Source organism: Mustela nivalis, assembly GCF_964662115.1.
Source record: "Mustela nivalis genome assembly, chromosome: 4".
Lineage (NCBI taxonomy): Eukaryota > Metazoa > Chordata > Mammalia > Carnivora > Mustelidae > Mustela > Mustela nivalis.
In genome coordinates, this window is record NC_139023.1 from 129,766,209 (window position 1) to 129,786,893 (window position 20,685).

Consider the following 20,685-nt stretch of genomic DNA (forward strand, 5'->3'; position numbering starts at 1 on the left):
ACCATTGCATGCCTAATTTATCATCAAATAAATTAGGCAAATTGGCATTGTGTAATATGAGATGAGATGAGAATATTCCAATGAAGATATATAATGCCTGGCAGATGAAATGTGAACAATAAATCAAACTAAACAAGCTTTGAGTCTTACTTTGTTTTCTAGGCAAAAAAGATGCCCGATTCCTTAGGATTGTTATAAACCTGTCAATCTGATGACATTCAGATCACATAACAAGTCTCTACTGTTGTGCAAAAATGGAATAGCAATGTGTTAGACAGATCTATTTAATGACATTGAAAAGGATTTTATTTTAAAAATACAGCCTTCAGATATGGAAATCACAAGGCAGATAATTTCAGTGTGTTCTGGGTCAACAGATGAAAAGATTTATGGAACAAGTTATATCACAGGATGTGACAATGTCATTGGGCAAATTGAGACTATGAATATTAGAATTTATGATAAATAATAAAAGCTCATAAAATAATAACTGCTTATCAAGCACAGTTAACCTTGACATGAGTCTGATTATCCTAAGTGCATTTTATTTCACACTAAGTTTACTGATACGTAAAGGTCTGTGACAAATATTAAATAAATAGGCTTGGAGACTTTTCAAAAGATATATGAATTGTTCATTCTGCTTTAAATGTTTTTATTATAGCTTCTCTGCAGAATAATATTCAGTGAATGTTAAATTTAAAAAATGATTTTTTTCACTTATTGATTTATTTCATTCTTCCTGAAATATTTGTTTTTATTTGATTCTTTTTGATTCAAGCACTTAGCTTATAACTATCAGGGTTAAAATTTCACACTGGTTATCATAGACACACCTTATCTTTAACTATGGACTTTTATTATTCCTTATTATTCTACCTATCTCACTGTACTGGTTTACAGACTATGCTCCTCTACTTACATTATCTTTCTAGCCTCAGAAGACATCGATAAGATTCTGCTTAAATATTCTTATTAAATCTATACAACTGTTCTGGAGCACCTGGGTGGCTCAGTCAGCTAACCCAGCTCTTGATTTTGGCTCAAGTCATGATCTCAGTTTCGTGGGAACTAGTCTACATTGGCTCTGGTCTCAGCTGGGAGTATACTTGAGGATTCACTCTCTCCCTCTCCTTTTGCCCCTTTCTCACTCACACACACACACTTTCTCTCTCAAATAAATAAATATTTTTTAAAAATCTATACAACTGCCTTTTGGAAATAGATATTCTCTATTCTTAAAAATAGGAAGTAAAGGAGTTCTTGGCTGGCTCAGTCAGTACTACATGGACTCTTAATCAAAGGGTCTTGAGTTCAAGCCCTATGCTGGGTGTGGAGCCTACTTAAAATTAAAAAAATAATAATAATAAAGTAATAAAAATAAGAAGTAAATGAAGTCTAGAGAGTTAATTAATTTTTCTATATTATCAGAATATATCCTATTTTCAAAGTTTGCAATACTGTACTCAAACTGTTTATATATAAACATACCATGTTTTAATCTATTTTAAGATTCTTTACTCAACTTCTTTTCAGTTTCTTTTTATTTTTTGACATGTTTTTATTTAAATTCTACTTAGTTAACATACAGTGTACTATTAGTTTCAGGTGTAGGCAATCTGGCTCTCTGTCACCCAATTGACTGCCAGGGTTGACTCGGCTGATCTGACTGGCTAAGCATGTGTCCCTTTCCTCCCTGTCTGCTACATGTGCATCCTTCCTAAGCTGCACCCTCAGTGGAAAAGGACGACCTTATCAAGGTGGGCAGTTTTGGTCAAGGGTATAGGAGTAGTTGTACTCCCCTGCTAGAACCTCCAAAGAAGTTCTCAAAGTCCCTTTCCTCTACTTCCAAAATAGGCAAACACATCTTAAACATTCACATTATCTTTTGAAATATTTAGGTATGAATGGCTACATTTTACCATATTTCTAAAGTCCATGTACTATTAATTAGTCATTGTATTTTTGTAATATTACTAATTTACATTAGCATTCTATATATAACTTGTACATTCAAGTAATCTTGTCATTCAACTTAACACATTTAAAATATTGTTTTAGAAAATTTTATAGTTAATTTTATAATTGTCAACTAATATTAATTTACTGAAGTTAATTCTAAAATAAGGATGGTTGTAAAGGCTTTGTATTTCCAAATATAATGCTGACTGTGACAATGATAAAAAGTAAAGTTGTATATACTATTACAATATATTCTGACATTCTGTTCTAATATTTACATTAAACTAGATTAATCATATCCTTTATTAAAATCCTAGCAAGTTGTGATATAATCTGTGCTCAGTGCTTAATGCAGCCAGTAGCTTAAAAGCTTTCAATAGCAGCCTACGCTTACACTGCTTTTCATTTACCTTAATCCTGAAGATGAATTATTATCATCTGGGAATTGAACTCCGCTTGGGAATGGAAATGTATCAAGTGCTTATGCCACTTGCAAGCCGTTTTCAAATGAATAACATTTACCTCTGCCTAAAACCCCCTCATATATTTCATATCATGTGTTACAATCCCCTATGGCCCATTTCTACTCTTCTTTACATTTAAATCCTCCCTGTATATCACCCCATTAAATCTTAGTTCTCAAACCCTATCCCTAATGTACCTGTAAATGAGATTACTCTGAAGCACTTTTTTTGTAGTTCAATTTTTCATCTGAGAAAACTTCATGAGGTTTGTTGACAAAGTTGGGCACTGTAACTCAAGGTTTTCCAATTCAAAGATTAGGTTACAAGCAAAACATAAACTCCTGAGCACATGATGCTTTGCATGAATTGTTCACTCAACGATATCATCCTGCTGGGAAATGTAGTATAAGGGGAAAAAATGTGATTGATACTACTCTGACTGCTCTATTATGTAGAAAATAATGGATGATTGCTCTGAAGCTGTAGCTAAACAACGTAAGAATGTTGTGTCATTTAGTCCAAAAGTTGTAAGTCTCCCCCCATGTTTATCGCTGTCTATATGGAATTCAATACGTCTCTTCTCTGCATCTTTCAAAACAGAAAACAGAAAACTTTACAGAAGAATTTTAAAATGTAATAGGAGGATGAGAAGGGGCAAGATGACAGAGAAGTAGGAGACCCTGTTTCAACTGATCCCCTAAAGTGAGCTAATTATCTATCTAGAAAACTCTGAACACCCATGAAACCAGCCTCAGACATAGGATTATACACTTCTGGATCTCTATGAGGGCAGAAGACACCAGTGGACAGGTAAAGCATACTAGGAATGATTGGACTGATAGCTAAGGATAAATAGAAGGGGGAGGGAGCCACCGGAAGCAACCCATTGGAAAGTAATACCCCAATATGAAACTGCTCTATGATTAGGGACCCGCATTGACTTAGAGTCTGGTTAAGAGCACTCAAAAAGAACAAAATATCTGAAAGGGCAACTGGTGGAATCAGGTGGTCATGGGCCTAAGGCCACGGACCCAGCATGGCCACCGCCAGAGACCACCCATGCCAAGGAGAGTGCAGCAGCAGAGCATCCAATTCCTGGTCCCAGAGCCTGCATGGCTTGAGGGAATCTGGTGGGCACTCTCTAGAACCAAGCCTTTTGCACTCTGTGCTCACTGCGCCAACAAGGTCTGAACCACACTCCTTACCCATGCCTGAGAGTGCTCTGTGTGGGCACTAGCCAATGTCTCTAGGAATGGCCAAGGGTCTGAACACTTCCAGCCCAGACTTGAAGGGACAAACCCAGACAGCAGTCCTGGCAAAGGCAGCCACTGGAAGTGGGTTCCCTGGACCATTATCACTCGTGGTTTTGGCACAGGGGTGCAGGAACAGATGGGCGCTTTGGGTGCCCCCTGAGGTGATAGCTGGGGATGTGCACTGCCTGTTGGAGGTTGCACGGCTCAGCAGAGATTGCCGAGGGGGAGTCTGTGTGTTCTGGACAACCCAAAGGGGAACAGACTGAGACTTCTCTCTGAGACAGAGTTCTTTGCTTTCCACTAAACCTCCAAAAAGCTGCAAAAATCTACCAAAGAACAAAAACTTCCAGAGAACAAAAGCTTAAAACCAGTTTCCACAGAGCCTAGCCCCTTGTTAAGGAGCAGGAAGACTCAACCCAAGCAAAACTGAGTGAAGAACAATACAGCAGCCCCCTCGCCCAGAAAGGCAGCTAAAAGAATGAGAGGACAACCACCAGAGGGTCCCCATAAAACTGTAAAACCCTAATATCAGGTGAAAACAATATATTAAGCTCCTGGTATTGCCCTAAAACTGGTATATTACATAGATATAACTTCTATTTTTAATTCATTCATTAATTTTTTTAACCTACTTACCATTACAACTAGAGGTTTAATACAACATATTCCATAATAATCTTTAAACTTGAACTTCTTTCATACATATACCTCTATTTTTCTTTTCCAAAGATTTTATTTATTTATTTGACAGAGAGAGAGATAACAAGTAGGCAGAAAGGCAGACAGAGAGAGAGAGGGAGATCTCCCTGCTGAGCAGAGAGCCCAATGTGGGGCTTGATCTCAGGACCCCAGGATCACAACCCAAACTGAAGGCAGAGGCTTAACACACTGAGCTACCTAGGCATCCCTCTTTTTCTTTTCTATTTTTTTTTTAATATACATATACATAAGCTTAAAGGTAATCCTCTTTCCCTAATCAATATTACCCCTATATATAAACCAATTTTAATCTCCCTTTATCTCTGGAAAGTTGAGTCCTTTAACAAAGATATCAAGATACACCTAGGAAGAATCAAAATAAACTTCCTTGCCCACATCCAGGATTTATAACCACCTTCCCATCTTTTTCAGTCAGTGTTCCTCTGTAATTGTTTTTGTTCTGGTATTATATAAATCTCATCCTTGGGTTTCATGTTGGCTTTTTTTTTTTTTTTTTTTTTGGTTTGTTTGTTTGATGTCTGTTTTGTTTTGTTTTGTTTTGTTTTTCCTGTCATTTACTTTTGTTGGTCTTTTTCTTTTTGTCCAATTTGTTTATATACCTTATAAATCTTATCTCTAGGGCATATTTTAATTGGGTCTTCTGTTTTTCTCTCTCTCTCTCTCTTTTTCTTTCTTTTTGATGGTGACTTCGATTTCTCAGAAGCATTCCAGGGTGGACCTTGCCTGGATCGTGGTTGACATATTCAGCTACACATCCCCTCAACCACCTCTCACCAAAATGACAAGGAGGAGGAACAACCAACAAAGGAAAAATTAAGTGACTGTGCCCTCTCCATCAGAGCTATTGGATATGGACATAAACAGTATTTTGGAAAGCGAATTTAGAGTAATAATTATCCAGGCAATGGCTAGGTTGGAGAAAACCATTGATGACAACATTGAATCAATTAAAGCAGAAGTGAAAATCACCTAGGAAGAAGGTAAAAAATGCTATCAATGAGTCCCAATCTAATCTAAATTCCCTAACAGGTAGGGTCACCAAGGCAGAAGATAGAATTATTGATCTAAAAGAGAAACTGATAGAAAAAAAAAAAAAAAGGATCAGGAGGAGGCCTGGAGCAAACAGCTTAGAAGCCATGAAAGTAGAATTAGGGAAATAAATGTCTCTATGAAACATTCCAATGTCAGAATTATTGAGATCCCTGATGGAGAGGAGAAAGAAAGAAGACTAGAAGAAATAGTTGAACAAATTCCCCATGAAAATTTTCCCAGTCTGGGGAATGGAACCAGTGTTCATGTCCTGGGGAAAGAAACACCACCCCCCCAAGATAGATGCATCTAGAAAGACCTCAAAACATGTTATTGTGAAACTGATGAATAAAATTTTAGACAAGAGCTCTTAAAAGTAGCTAGGGGGAAGAGATTCCTTACATACAGAGGAAGGTCCATCAGAATAACATCCGATCTGTCCATAGAAACCTGACAAGCCAGAAAGTTCTGGCAATATATATTCAGGGCACTAAATGAGAAGAACATGCAGCCAAGAATACTTTATCCAGCAAGGCTGACATTCAAAATGGATGGAGAAATAAAGAGCTTCTAAGACTGGAAAAGTTTAAATGAGTAAGTGACCACTATGCCAGCACTACAAGAAATATAAGGGTGGTTCTATTAAAGAAGAAAGAACCCAAGAGTGTCATGGAACAGAAATTAACACAGACAATCTATAGAAACAAGGACTTCACGGACAATGTGCTGTCAATAAAAACATAATTTTCAATAATCATTCTCCATGTGAATGATCTAAACACTCCCATAAAATGGCACAGGGCTGTAGATTGGATAGAATGACAGGACCTGTCCATATGTTGTCTACAAGAGACCTATTTGGAACCTAAGTCTACATCCAGACTGAAAGTGAAGGGATAGAGAAGCATCTTGAATGCCTCAAAAGAAAGTGGGGTAGTAATTCTCATATCAGATAAATTAGATTTTAAGCTAAAGACTGTAGTCAGAGATAAAAAGGACACTAGATCATTCTCGAAGGGTCTATCCACCAAGAAGATCTAAAAATTATGAATATTTATGCCCCCAGTATGGGAGCAGGCAACTACAAAAAACAACTGTTAATCAAGATATTCATATCAATATGAATGCATTCATAGTAGGGGATCTTAACACTTCACTCTCAGTAAAAAACAGATCATGCAGGCAGAAAATCAAAAAAAGAAACAAGTGCATTGAATGACACATTGGACCAGATGGACCTCATAGATATAAACAAAACACTCCACGCTAAAATAACAGAATACTTATTCTCTTTGAATGCACATGGATCTTTCTCCAGAAGAGAACACATTTTGGGTCACAAAAAAGGCTCAACCAATACCAAAAGACTGAGATTATTCCCTGCATATTTTCAGACCACGATGCTTTGAAACTGAAACTCAACCACAAGAAAAAGTTTGGAAGGAATTCAAACACCTGGAAGCTAAAGACCACCCTGCTTAAGAATGTTCGGTCAACCAGAAAATCAAAGAAGAACTTAAACAATTCATGGAAACCAAAAAGAATGAAGATACTTTAGCCCAAAACCTATGGGATACAGCAAAGGTGGTCCTAGGGGAAGATACGTAGCTATCCAAGCCTCCCTTAAAAAAAAAAAAAAATTGAAAAAGACAGAATATACCAGCTTTTGTTACACCTCAAAGAACTGGAGAATCAACTACAAATTAAGCCAACCCCATACACAAGAAAGGATATAATCAAGATTAGAGCAGAGATCAATGAGATGGAAGCTAGGGATATAGTAGAGCACATCAATGAAACTAGAAGGTGTTTTTGTTTGTTTGTTTGTTTGTTTGTTTGTTTGTTTGAAAGAATCAATAAGATCAATAAATCATTGGCCAAGATAATCCAAAAGAAAAGAGAGAGGACCTAAATTAATAATATTATGAATGAAAGGGGAGAGATCACATCTAATACCAAGGAAATAGAAACAATCATCAGAAATTATTATCAACAGTTATATGCCAATAAGTTAAGCAACCTAGATGAAATGGATGCATTCCTAGAAACCTAAAAACTTTCAAAACTAAATCAGGAAAACATTGACAACCTGAATACACCAATATCTAGTGATGATATTGAGGCTGTGACCAAAAACCTCCCAGAAAACAAGAGCCTAGGACCTGACGGATTCCCTGGAGAATTCTACTGAACATTCAAAGAAGAAATAATACCTATTCTACTGAACCTGTTCAGAAGATAGCAACAGAAGGAAAACTTGAAGACTCTTTTTATGAAGCCAACATTACCCTGATACCCAAACCCCACCAATAAGGAGAATTTCAGACCAATATCTCTAATGAGTATGGATGCCAAGATTCTCAACAAGATCCTAGCTAATAGGATCCAACAGTAGATTAAAAAAGTTTATCCACCATGACCAGGTAGGATTTATCCATGGGATTCAAGGATGGTCCAACATTTGCAAATCAATCAATGTGATAGAACAAATCAGTAAGAGAAGAGAAAAGAACCACATTGTCCTCTCAATTGATGCAGATAATGCTTTTGACAAGATATAGCATCCATTCCTGATTAAAATGATTCAAAGTATAGGGATAGAGGGCACATTCCTCAACTTCATAAAATCTATTCCTGAAAAACCCATAGCAAATATCATCCTCAATGGGGAAAAGCTGACAGCCTTTCCTTTGAGATAAGGAATATGAAAAGGATGTCCACTCTCACCATCGTTGTTCAACATAGTACTAGAAATCCTAGCAATAGCAGTCAGATAAAAAAAAGGAATAAAAGGTATTCAAACTGGCAAAGAAGAAGTCAAACCCTCTCTCTTCACAGATGACATGATACTTTATATGGAAAGCTCAAAAAACTCTACCCCTAAACTACTAGAACTCATATAGCAATTCAGTAATGTGGCAAGATATAAAATCAATGCACAGAAATCAGTTGTTTTCTTATACACTAACAATGAAAAAATAGAAAGGGAAATGAGAGAATTTATTCCATTTACTATAGCACCAAGAACCATAAGATACCTGGGAATAAACCTAACCAAAGAGGTAAAGAATCTGTACTTGAGGAATTACAGAACACTCATGAAAGAAATTGAAGAAGTTACAAAAAGATGGAAGAGCATTCCATGAGCATGGATTAGAAGAATAAACATTGTCAAAATGTCTATACTGCCTAGAACAATCTATACTTTCAATGCCATCCTGATCTAAATTCCACCGGCATTTTTCAAAGAGCTGGAACAAACAATCCTAAAATTTGTGTGGAATAAGAAGGGACCCCAAATTGCTAAGGAAATGTTGAAAAAGAGAAACAAAACTGGGAGCATCACGTTGCCTGATTTCAAGCTTTTACAGCTTTTACAAAGCTGTGATCACCAAGATAGCATGATACTGGCACAAAAACAGACACATAGACCAGTGGAACAGAGTAGGATTCCAGATATGGACCTGCAACTCTATGGTCAAAAAATCTTTGATGAAGCAGGAAAAAATATCTAGTGGAAAAAACTCAGTCTCTTCAATAAATGGTGCTGGGGAAATTGGACAGCTATGTGTAGAAGAATGACACTTGACCTTTCTCTTACACCATACACAAAGATAAACTCGGAATGGATAAAAGACTTCAACGTGAGGCAGGAATCTATCAAAATCCTAGAGAACATAGGCAGTAACCTCTTCAACATTGGCCATAGCAACTTCTTTCAAGCTATGTCTCCAATGGCAAAGGAAACAAAATGAAAATGAACTTTTGGGACTTCATCAAGATCAAAAGCTTCGGCACAGCAAAGGAAATAGTCAATAAAAGAAAGAGGCAGCTGACAGAATGGGAGAAGATATTCGCAAATGACACTACAGACAAAAGGCTGATATTCAAGATCTATAAAGAAGTCCTTAAACTCAACACACACAAAACAGGTAATCACATCAAAAAATTGGCAGAAGACATGAAAAGACACTTCTCCAAAGAAGACATACAAATGGCTAACAGACACATGAAAAAATGTTCATCATCATTAGGCATCAGGGAGATTAAAATCAAAACCACATTAAGATACCACCTTATACCAGTTAGAATGGCCAAAATCAACAAGACAAGTGTTGGAGAGGATGTGGAGAAAGGGGAACCCTATTATACTGTTGGTGGGAATGCAAGTTGGTGCAGCCACTTTGGAAAACAGTATAGAGATTCATTAAGAAATTAAAAATAGAGCTTCCCTATGACCCTGCAATTGCAATACTGGGTATTTACCCCAAAGATACTGATGTAGTGAAAAGAAGGGTCATTTGTACCCCAGTGTTCATACAGCAATGGCCACAGTGGCCAAACTGTGGAAAGAACCAAGATGCTCTTCGGCAGATGAATGGATAAAGAAGATATGGTCATATATATAATGGAGCATTATGACTCCATCAGAAAGGATGAATACCCAACTTTTGCATCAACATGGATGGGACTGGAAGAGATTATGCTATGTGAAATAAGTCAAGTAGAGAGAGTCAATTATCATGTGGTTTCACTTACTTGTGGAGCATAAGGTATTACATGGAGGACATTGGGAGATGAAGAGGAGAAGTGAGTTGGGGAAAATTGGAAGGGGAGACAAACCATGAGAGACTGTGGACTCTGAGAGAAAATCTGAAGGTTTGGGGGGGATGGGGGATGAACCTGATGGTGGGTATTATGGAGGTCACATATTGCATGGAATATTGGGTGTGGTGCTTGAACAATGAATTTTGGAACACTGAAAAAAATAATAAAATAAAATTTTAAAAAATGTAATAAGAATATAAACTGACTAGTGTAAAGAGAAGTAAAGTGTAGCTTTTGTTTTCTTTTCTTTTTTTTTAAAAGATTTTATTTATTTATCCAACAGAGAAAGATCACAAGTAGACAGAGAGGCAGGCAGAGAGAGAGGAAGGGAAGCAAGCTCCCCGCTGAGCAGAGAGCCCGATGCGGGACTCAATCCCAGGACCCTGAGACCACGACCCAAGCCGAAGGCAGCGGCTTAACCCACTGAGCCACCTAGGCGCCCCTAGCTTTTGTTTTCATTCTGTGACAAAAGTGGACTCTGGTGACAAGATATTTAAAATATCTTAATAGCTATATTAAAGGAAAAATGTATTCTCTAATCACTTGAGTCAAATTGTTTTAATGTAAAATGAAATAATGATTTTTATATTTGGATATTTAATTGCATAGATGTCTATATATACTCATCTCTCTCTCTTTCTCTCTCCCTTTTATCTCTACATATATCTTAATATCTGTATCAATCTCTATTTGTCTCTATATATCATTCATTTTAGAAACTCTAATTTTAACAATTAATAGATTCTCGAGTTTTTAAAGAATAACTTTTGTTAATGTTTCTTGCAAGGAATAAATAATTACTTTCATAAAATAAGCATGAAGTGGAGGAAGAGCTACTTTATGTCTAGCACTATGGAGAGTGCTCTATAATATCTACACAGATACCCCTTACTGAGTTAATATTCGTACCATATCATGACAGATAAAGAAATTAGAGCTCAGAGAGGTTATGTAATAGCTCCAAATCATAGAACTATTATGTGGTAGGACAATGACTCTAACTCATGTCTAATGGCAAAGTTCATGCTCTTCTGTGATAGCAATCTGCTTTTTTGGATGCATGTTGTATCCCATCACTACTGAAAGGGAAAAATGACCTGTGAATTTATTTTTCACAAAAGCAGAATGGTCAATAATTTTTTAATAAGTGCAAATAAGAAGATGAAAGTATCACTGGTGGCTCTGTGACTGTTTCCTTTGGCTTTTTTGAAAATATCTACCTATCCAAAATACCTTTCGTATAGCCAATATTGGTCTTTGTCCATGGAATTACTAGAAGAGAACCCAGAGCAATCCTTAAGAAGTAGGTTATAAAAGCCAAAACCTTTTTCTAAAGTGATCTCCATTTGATTTTGGTTTTGTTTTTGTTATACCAGGATTTTGACATCCCAAGAAAAGCTTGTCTGCTACCACACAGACATTCTTACATTTCAGTTTTTTCTTTTCTGTAACTACTAATATTCTGCTAAGTTTGCTCATTTAGTATTATTCAGATTTAAATTATGTGCATATAATTCCAAAATGGGTGTGTTCATGCATTCCATAGGTTGACTTTTCACTCTTTTGGTTTTTGTTGAGCATGAGAAATGCAAATCAAAACTGCAATGAGATATTATCTCACATTTGTTGGGATGGTTATTATTATAACAAAAGATAAAAGTATGGGCAAGAATGTGGAGAAATTGGAACTTTTGCACCTTGGTGGTGGTAATGGAAAATGGTATAGTCATTATGAAAAGTATAGAGATACCTCAAAAAATAACAATGGAGCTATCATATGATCCAGTAACCCAATTTCTGGGAATATAACCAAAAGGACTGAAATCATGATCAAAGAGCTATCTGTACTCATACATTCATTGCAAGAGCATTCACAATGGCCAACATATGGAAACAACTCAAATATCTATTGACAAATGAATGGATAAAGAAAACATTGTATATACATACAATGGAATATCATTTCACCTTAAAAAGAAGGAAATCCTAACATTTATGAGAACATAAATGGATCTGAAAGACATCATGCTAATTGAAGCAAGACAGCCACAGAAATACCAAGACTGTGAAACTATACTTATGTGAACTGTCTAAAAGAGTCAATATCATAAAACAAAATAGAATGGTGTTTGTGAGGTGATGTGGAGGAGGGAAAAATAAAGAGTTGTTCAGAGGGTATAAAGTCCAAGATATACAAGATGAACAAGCTCTAGAGATCTGTTACACAACCCAGTGTCTATAGTTAACAAAAAAATGTAATGTACTTAAAAACTTAAGAGGATAGAATTTATGCTGTGCTCTTACCAAAATAAATGAGTTAATTCAGTTAAAAAATGAAATCTGTTAGTTTGCTCTCTCATTTTTTTTAATATTTTATTTATTTGAGAGAGAAAGAGAGAGATAATGAGCAGGGGTGAGGGGAGAAGCAGGAAGGAGAAGGAGACTCCCACTGAGCTGTGAAACCTATGCAGGGCGTGATCCCAGAACCCTGGGATCATAACCTGAACTGAAAGCAGATACTTAACTGACTGAACCAGCCAAGCACCCTTTAGTTTTCTCCCTTTCTCTTTGAAAATGTTACATAATTTAAATACATAAGGAACATCTACAAATAATTTGTATCCAGACGAACAAAATCCTCCAAATCTTTCACTTCTATTTTCCTATAACATGACTTTGAAAGTTCTATAAATATAGATGTTGTAAGGCCTGAATTACTAAAATTGAAAAAATGTTATCTCTTATTTTAATACCATGCAATCTCAAAAATTATTAAAAATGGATAAAGAAGATGTAGTGTGTGTGTGTGTGTGTGTGTGTGTGTGTGTATATAGACACACACACACACACACATATATATATACACAATGGAATACTATGCAACCATCAAAAGAAATGAAATCTTGCCATTTGCAACAATGTGGATGGAACTAGAGCGTATCATGCTTAGCGAAATAAGAGTTTTCTTTTTAAATATTTGTTTGTAATGATCATTGTCCGAGACAGACCAAATATAGACAAAAATATATTGGTAGTCAGGAGTTAGATAAGATCCTTCTTCCCCATGGGATCCACTAATATTTCATGTACTCACTGATTTAAAGAGAAATAAGATTCCAAGACAATGCTTTACCCTTTTTCAAAAACTTGGTTCAGAGAAATAAGCAAGCCAAACTAGAGTCCTCCAAATATCAGGACCCTTGCAACGAATTAGATTAATAAGACTTGTGAATATAACAAATCAGACTGAGAAGCTAAGAAAATAGTCATGCCAAATACATCCAGACCCACTCCTAAAACAATCAAACCATGGCATACGCAGACTGAGGAAAGTAAGTTTCTGAGGGATGTCCATTGAACGTTCATTTGATACATGCTATAAGAGGACTTTGAGGCCCAAGAAATTTAGCTGTAACTAAAAATCCATCTATATCATCCCTACCCTATCCATACCTCTTTCACTAGGTAACAATTTTTTTTTTAAGAATGATACATTTTTGTCTTATTAGATGGTATAACTGGGAAACATGTACAGCAATGGAAAAGGACTTCTAGCCCTAAATGGAGAAAACACCCCAGGGATTGATGTCTTATGGTGAGTGTCTTACAGTGGCAGTAACCATAGGGCTTACTGCAGAGAAGCCCTGCTCTAGGGCTCATGAACCACTGACTGCAAGGCAACTGAGAGAAAAAGAAAGATATGAATTTATTAAACCTATAGGATCCCTCTTTGCTATATCTTGGAACCTTGAAATGCCCATGTCGTTTGGGAGAGGGATTTTGTGGCAAGTTAAATTCGTCTATGTGTGAATGTATACAGTGTACTACTTGCAAAGGAAATAAAATCATTCTAGTGTTGTATTAAAAATTTCACAAGCTTGTTTAATTCATAAATCTGATTTTAATATTTTAAGATTCTTATATTTCTTATGCTTGAATTTTTTTTAATGCATTCTTAATTTTGCCAAATTTTCTGGTGCTTTTGCTTTTTGAAGAAAATAAAAAGCTTAATTGTAGAGTACAACGTGTGTGCATAAGTGCACTGCAGGTGTATACATACGGGTCTTTCTAGCAGAATCTTCAACAAAAAGAGAAGAGATGTCTTCATCCACTCCCGCTTCATTCTTGGCAATACAAGTGTATGCTCCTGTATCTTCATAGCGTACATTGCTTATATGAACCTCACTGCCATTTGCTGAAAACAGAAGGCAAATGCAACTTGTAAACTACGATTTCAGTTTTGGTACAGTGCTTTCCGATTACACAGTCAAGCAGTTCTCTTAGCTTGTCGTAATTAAACTGTTTTCCTTCCTACTTCCATGCTTTGGAGGCATGCCAAATTATTCCAAAATCATTCAAGTGTTTCATAAACTGTGTTGTCATTCTATCGAGAGCCCAAAACTCTATGTCAAATGCACAAGCTTCATATTTTACCTTTATTTCCTATTTCCTGCATTTCATGTGTATGTCATATTGATGACTATAATTCCACTTATATATTTATTTTTAGTATTCAGAATCCACTTTACAAAATTTTAAAATAATAGCAATATGGTTCATACACAGAAGAATATGGATAAAAAGACTTTTCATAAAGATATTCAGTGAGCTACATCATGAAATATAGTACAATTGCCACTTATTAGGTACATTATTGAGACCGTATTATACATCTGGAATTATAAGGTAAGGAAGGTATTAAGTAAGGAGAACAGAAAGGTAGGGCGCCTGGGTAGCTCAGTGGGTTAAAGCCTCTGCCTTCTGCTTAGGTCGTGATCCCAGGGTCCTGGGATGGAGCTCCTCATCGGGCTCTCTGCTCAGCATGGAACCTGCTTCCCTTTCTCTCACTCTGCCTGCCTTTCTGCCTACTTGTGATCTCTGTCTGTCAAATAAATAAATAAATAAAATCTTAAAAAAAGAGAGAGAGAAAGGTAATAACATGTGATTTGTCTGCAAGATTTCAGTCTTTTGCCAGAAATATCCATAAACAATATTATAATGATATTTGGTATACTGATATACAGTCATAAATTGATACAATCAGTATACAACCAAAGGATTAAGAGAATAATTAGCTCAATTTTCCAATCTTGGTAAGGTAACTTTTTTTTTTTTTTTTTTTACTTTCTAGTTCTTCATTCAAGACACACACGTTATTTAAAAAATACATATTCTTAAGGGCAACATAGTAATTCATTTAGATGGATCTACTTTAGTAGTTTTACCTTTAAAATAGTAAGTCCCCTCATTAAGACAATGTTATTATGAAGAATGCTATTATGAATATAACTCTTAATAAAATAACTTCTTAAGCTAAAATCTGATTTCCTAATGTAGAAATCAGAGCATAATTAACCACCAACTGTGTTGGAAATATGTTGGAAATATACAAGGTACCTTAACATATTTTATATCTTAATTGTCCTAAATAATTCATAATTTTCAGAACAGAATCAGAAACTCATAGATTGATCTTATGGAAATCACTCAATTCAAAACATAAGGGCTAGACTCCTATCAGACCCTAAAATTCAGTGTTCGTTGTGCTCATTTGTTTAGGTTTCTTTCTCTCTCTCTCTCTTTCACTTTATTTTCATTCATTCTTTGTTTCTGTGTGTGTTTGTTTCATATTATCCAATCACAAGAACACCATGCATCATGTGTGACAGAGTAATATGACTATTTAAGACAGATAAGTGATGAAATAATCCATAAACCTGTTTGGGGAAAGGACATAGAAAACCAATGGGAAAAAGATCTAGGGAATGCCAGTGGCTCTCAAGGGATTTGAATGGGATATGGAGAGGCAGTTAGTGTTTGGGGGAGGAATAATGATTCAGATAACTTGAACCTTTTTCCTCACATTACAGATGGTATTGCTCACCTCCATTCCCTGATCCACTGGTGAGAATCACTACTCCAAAACAGAAGGTTGACCATTTGGTTTAGGGTTGTGGGTGCTTTTTCTGTTTTGTTTTGCCATTAAAGGCTGGGTAGATATGCTTTGTAGGCAATAAAGTTTCTTTAACGCTACTCACCTCTGTCATAGCAGCATGAAAGCAGCTATGAACAATATTTTAAAACATGAGTGTGGCTGTGTTCTAAAGACAAAAACAAAAACAAAGCCCCCCAAGTGGCTTTATTTACAAAATGGGCTGTTTCCCAGATTTGGCCTGTGGGCCAAATATACATTATTTTTAAGCCTGTGTCAGCTTCTTGTTTTGCATGATATATAGCTTTCTCCAAAGAAAACACTTTCTCTTAAGAACCGCACACTTAGCAACCTAAATTCTCTAGATTTTTTTTAAATATCAAAATCAATTTATTCCTTTTTCAAATGTTCTTTTCTCAATATTGTTGTATGTCCCCCTAACCTACATGCTCCAACTGTCTTCCTCCTTCACAACATAATCTGCGATTGCTAGATGTTTTCTACTCTATTGCCAGAACTAGCAATTTCCTCATCCATTTATCATTCTGACACATATACCTTACCAACTGCCAAAACTAGAAAAAGTGGACGTATCTCTGCACTTAGTGTCTCTACATCTAGTTTTCTGAGTACATTAAGAGACAACTGCATAAGAAAATTTACAAATTCACAGTTTTCAGTTTGCAGGATGTTCCATGCTTGGTATTCACTTCCCTTGACCTTGACAGGTATATGCCTTTCATTTCCTGCTCTGTTTTTATTTCAAATCTTTACTCTGTTTGATGTTTCCCATCCTAATACTACCTTCTCACCCGAAGCAAGTGACCTTGTTTTTAAATCATGAAGTGCATACATGTAATTAACAAGTAAACCCAAATCATTTTTCAGTATATATCCTTATTAAATCATCACATTTTATACCTTAAACTTACACAATGCTATCAATTATATTCCAGTCAAAGCTGAGAAAACAAGTAAAGCCAACTTCCTATTTCCATCTACAGCTTCACATGTATTTATTTCTCAAAAGAAGCTCTTTGTTTCTTTCCAAAGAAAATGTCCTTTCTTTTCTTTATGATTTCTACAGTTATTTAGTCATCGTTCCCCACCTCCATTATCTGCACATATTTTTTCTCTCTTAGTATTTCTTCACTTGATGTTCTAAGAAAAAAAAATATCATTTGTCCTAATCCTTTCCATCAAGAGTAACTACCTTTTCTTTTGTCCTCCTTTCAAAATCTGAAGAGATTTTTATACTTTCTTACTTCCTCTCTTCTAAACCAAGGAAAATTGATGACTATGAATAAAGTTTTTCTTAAATGTCAAAAGGTCAAACTAATCACCTGACCCATGAATACATTTCAGTGGCTTTCCTCGACCTTTCTGTGCATTTAATATTGTTGAACTCTTTCCCATACTTCGCTTTCTTTTATGTAGGATCACCTTTTTCTCTTGCATTTTGTTGATTTTTAGTCTCCTTGTGTTATTTATCATGATTTGCCTTCTAATTAAACATTTCTGCTTTTCTAGGATTTTACTTCCTCTCATTAACATATCATCCCATCCACTGATGTATTCAGTCCATGCCTAGACTTAGACCTTACATGTAATTGTTAACTAAGCATTTGTTGAATAAATGGATAATTAAACTATAGGATTTGGTAACATGTAATCATACAGAAAGCCACAGGGATTTCACATGCCTATGCACCCAGATTTATCTCTTAGGTTGTGCTCTCCACTCACTTTTCATTTTTCATTCTCTCAAAACTTCAGTGATTTTCTCATTAAAAAAAAAAATGATAATAGCTACCTTACAAGGGCCCCCACCCTTTCACTATTGAATCTGGAGTGTAATCAGCCCTTCATATGTGCCATTGTGTGTATTCCTAGAAACAAAGATATAATATGCTCATCTAATACTGTTTACTGCTATTAAATGGGCAAGAGATGACAAAGGCAGAAACTAATTAGGACTTTCTTCACTTTAATTACTGTTTATCAGATCAATCCTTTTCTAAGATTATAGACACTAAAAATGTAATCAGTAGATGTAAACATGTAAATTCCTTGAATTTACTTCTACTAATATAGAGATTTGTAGAATCTAGGTTTTAAAGGTCACAATTACTTTCATATGTCATTTCTGACTTACAAAAATAAAATAGTAAATATTTCAAAAAGATTTATTTAAAAACATTTATCAAAACGTTCACTGTTAAAGTGTAATAAGAAGTAAAGTCTATGCTTATACAAATAATGCAAAAACGAAAATATATTCACTTGTAGTATGAATCAAAGAAATTTAAAGCATGCAGTAAAGAATATAGTGTCATACAACAACAGACATTCCAATAAAAAGACTCGTCATGTTCTACTCTTGATGGTGGAACTAAGATTTATGCATTTTTAAACTTACTGGTATACTCAACATATATGCAACTGCTTTTGCATTATTTAGGTATTTGGAATTACAAAGTTTTTTTTTGTTTGTTTTCTACTTACCACATATTCATTATTATTATAATCTGTATAATAATTCTGTCTCATCTTAGACTATTCAAACTTTGAATATTTATATGTTAAAATTCAATAATAACATTAAATACCTTTCAAACAATGTAAGTGTGAAACATATTTAGTATCACTTTTTTCTTTCTTCATTTGCAAGTTATGCTACAAAATATTCACTAAGGCATTCTATACTATTGACACTCTCTAAGATTCATTTTTAAAGTATGATTTAAATATTTAAATGATCCCTTCAAAATGTATTCTATGAAGAAATCCATTTATTCTGTTCAGCGTTTCTGCTATAATTCATAGAACAATTACTTAAAAGATGCATAATATTTTACTTATTGCTGAAATAATAGCATAACTAATTATTATGTCATTATTTTAAACAAAAAAATACTAATAGACTCTATTTCAAATAAAATGTCTTAAGAACAACTATATAGATTTTTTCATATACATGACATTTGGTTGCCATCAACTAGCTTTTTTTTTTTTCAAGTCATGTAAACTCTGTTATAAATTTCAGTATAAAATTTCTGCACAGTCATTTAAGAGGAAAAAGTGCAAATAAAAAGCACCTTGAAGTGTGAGTTGTTTGGACAGCTTTGGTGTTATATCAATTCCATTCTTGAGCCAGCCAAGCTGAGGGTTTGGTATTCCTTCTGCGTGGCACCTGAGACTTGCAGTTACCCCAGGTTCTCGAGCCTGACTCTCTGGATACACCCGGATTACTGGAGGGACTAAAAAAGAAATGGGAGAAAAAAAAAAGAATCAGTAAGCCATATTCTTTGATTTTCTAAAAATTGCAGTATGAGAAATTGTTAATTATGTATTTTAATGATATGTATTTCCATAATCTTAGTTTCCAAATATCATCATCTGCAAAAATGTACCACTTACCTTTAACTGTACCAGTAACCTTAGTACATAAAGGTTACTCTGAGACTGTGCCAGGAAAAATACAAGCTGAGTTGGTAATAAGAGAAGTTTTCAAAATATGATAGAAACATTAAAAAAAAATACAGAAGCCAACCTAAAGGGACTTTTATTTGTCAAATATGAGAAAATTTGAGCATTAAAATAAGGAACAATTATAAAAAACATAAGAAATTTAAAAAGACTTAAAGAATTCAATTGTAGGGGCACTGGGTGGCTCAGTGGGTTTAGCCTCTGCCTTCAGCTCAGGTCATGATCTCAGGGTCCTGTGATCGAGCCCTGCATTGGGCTCTCTGCTCATCAGGGAACTTGCTTCCCCCTCTCTCTCTGCCTGCCTCTCTGCCTACTTGTGATCTTTCTCTCTGTCAAATAAATAAATAAAATCTTTAAAAAAAAAAAAAGAATTCAATTGTATAAATAAATAAATGAATATAAAAATGAGGAACAATGAAAATCTTTTTCTTACCATAGCATATATAAAGGATCAGGATAACAATTTCATTTACAGAAGCATCCAAAAAATAAAATATTTAGAAATAAATTTCAGGGGCGCCTGGGTGGCTCAGTGGGTTAAGCCGCTGCCTTCGGCTCAGGTCATGATCTCAGGGTCCTGGGATCGAGTCCCACATCGGGCTCTCTGCTCAGCAGGGAGCCTGCTTCCTCCTCTCTCTCTGCCTGCCTCTCTGCCTACTTGTGATCTCTGTGTGTCAAATAAATAAATAAAATCTTTAAAAAAAAAAAAAAGAAAGAAATTTCAGCAAGGAGGTGCAAGACTTTCACACTGAACACGACAAAATGAGTTGAAGTATATTTTAAAAAAATAATGAAAAGTCATGAGTTTATGAATTGAAATAATTAATTAGTAGGATAGTAAGAACTGGTAAGAATTGTAAGATGACAATACTCTACAAAATTGATCTATAAATACAATGTAATTCTTACAGAAATTCCAACTGCATTTTTTTCTTTTTGCAGAAATGGAAGCGCTAATCCTCAGATTTCTATAGAATCACAAGGGACCCCTGAAATAACCAAAACAACCTTGAAAAATAGTAACACTGGAGGTCTCATACCTCTCAATTTCCAAATATACTATAAAGTATGTGTATAGTATATATATAGGAATCAAAACAATATGATACTGGCGTAAGGAAAAAACTCAAGTCTATGAAATAGAATTGAGTTGGGAATGCAGGAAAAAACCTATTAATCTATAATTAATTGATTTTACAATAAATGCCAAGAAATAGTCTTTTCAAGA

General features: G+C 35.1%; 1 protein-coding gene across 2 annotated transcripts in view; it reads right to left on the reverse strand.

The window, feature by feature from the left end:
* FSTL5 (follistatin like 5) overlaps nt 1–20,685 on the reverse strand; it is a 766,488-nt gene that overhangs the window by 135,267 nt on the left and 610,536 nt on the right. For both annotated transcript variants that reach the window (XM_082728205.1, XM_082728204.1), the window contains exons 9-10: nt 19,067–19,228; nt 14,097–14,231 (exon numbers count right to left, since the gene is read on the reverse strand). In XM_082728205.1, coding sequence (XP_082584331.1) covers nt 14,097–14,231; nt 19,067–19,228 — 297 coding nt within the window. The remainder of the gene's footprint in view (nt 1–14,096; nt 14,232–19,066; nt 19,229–20,685) is intronic.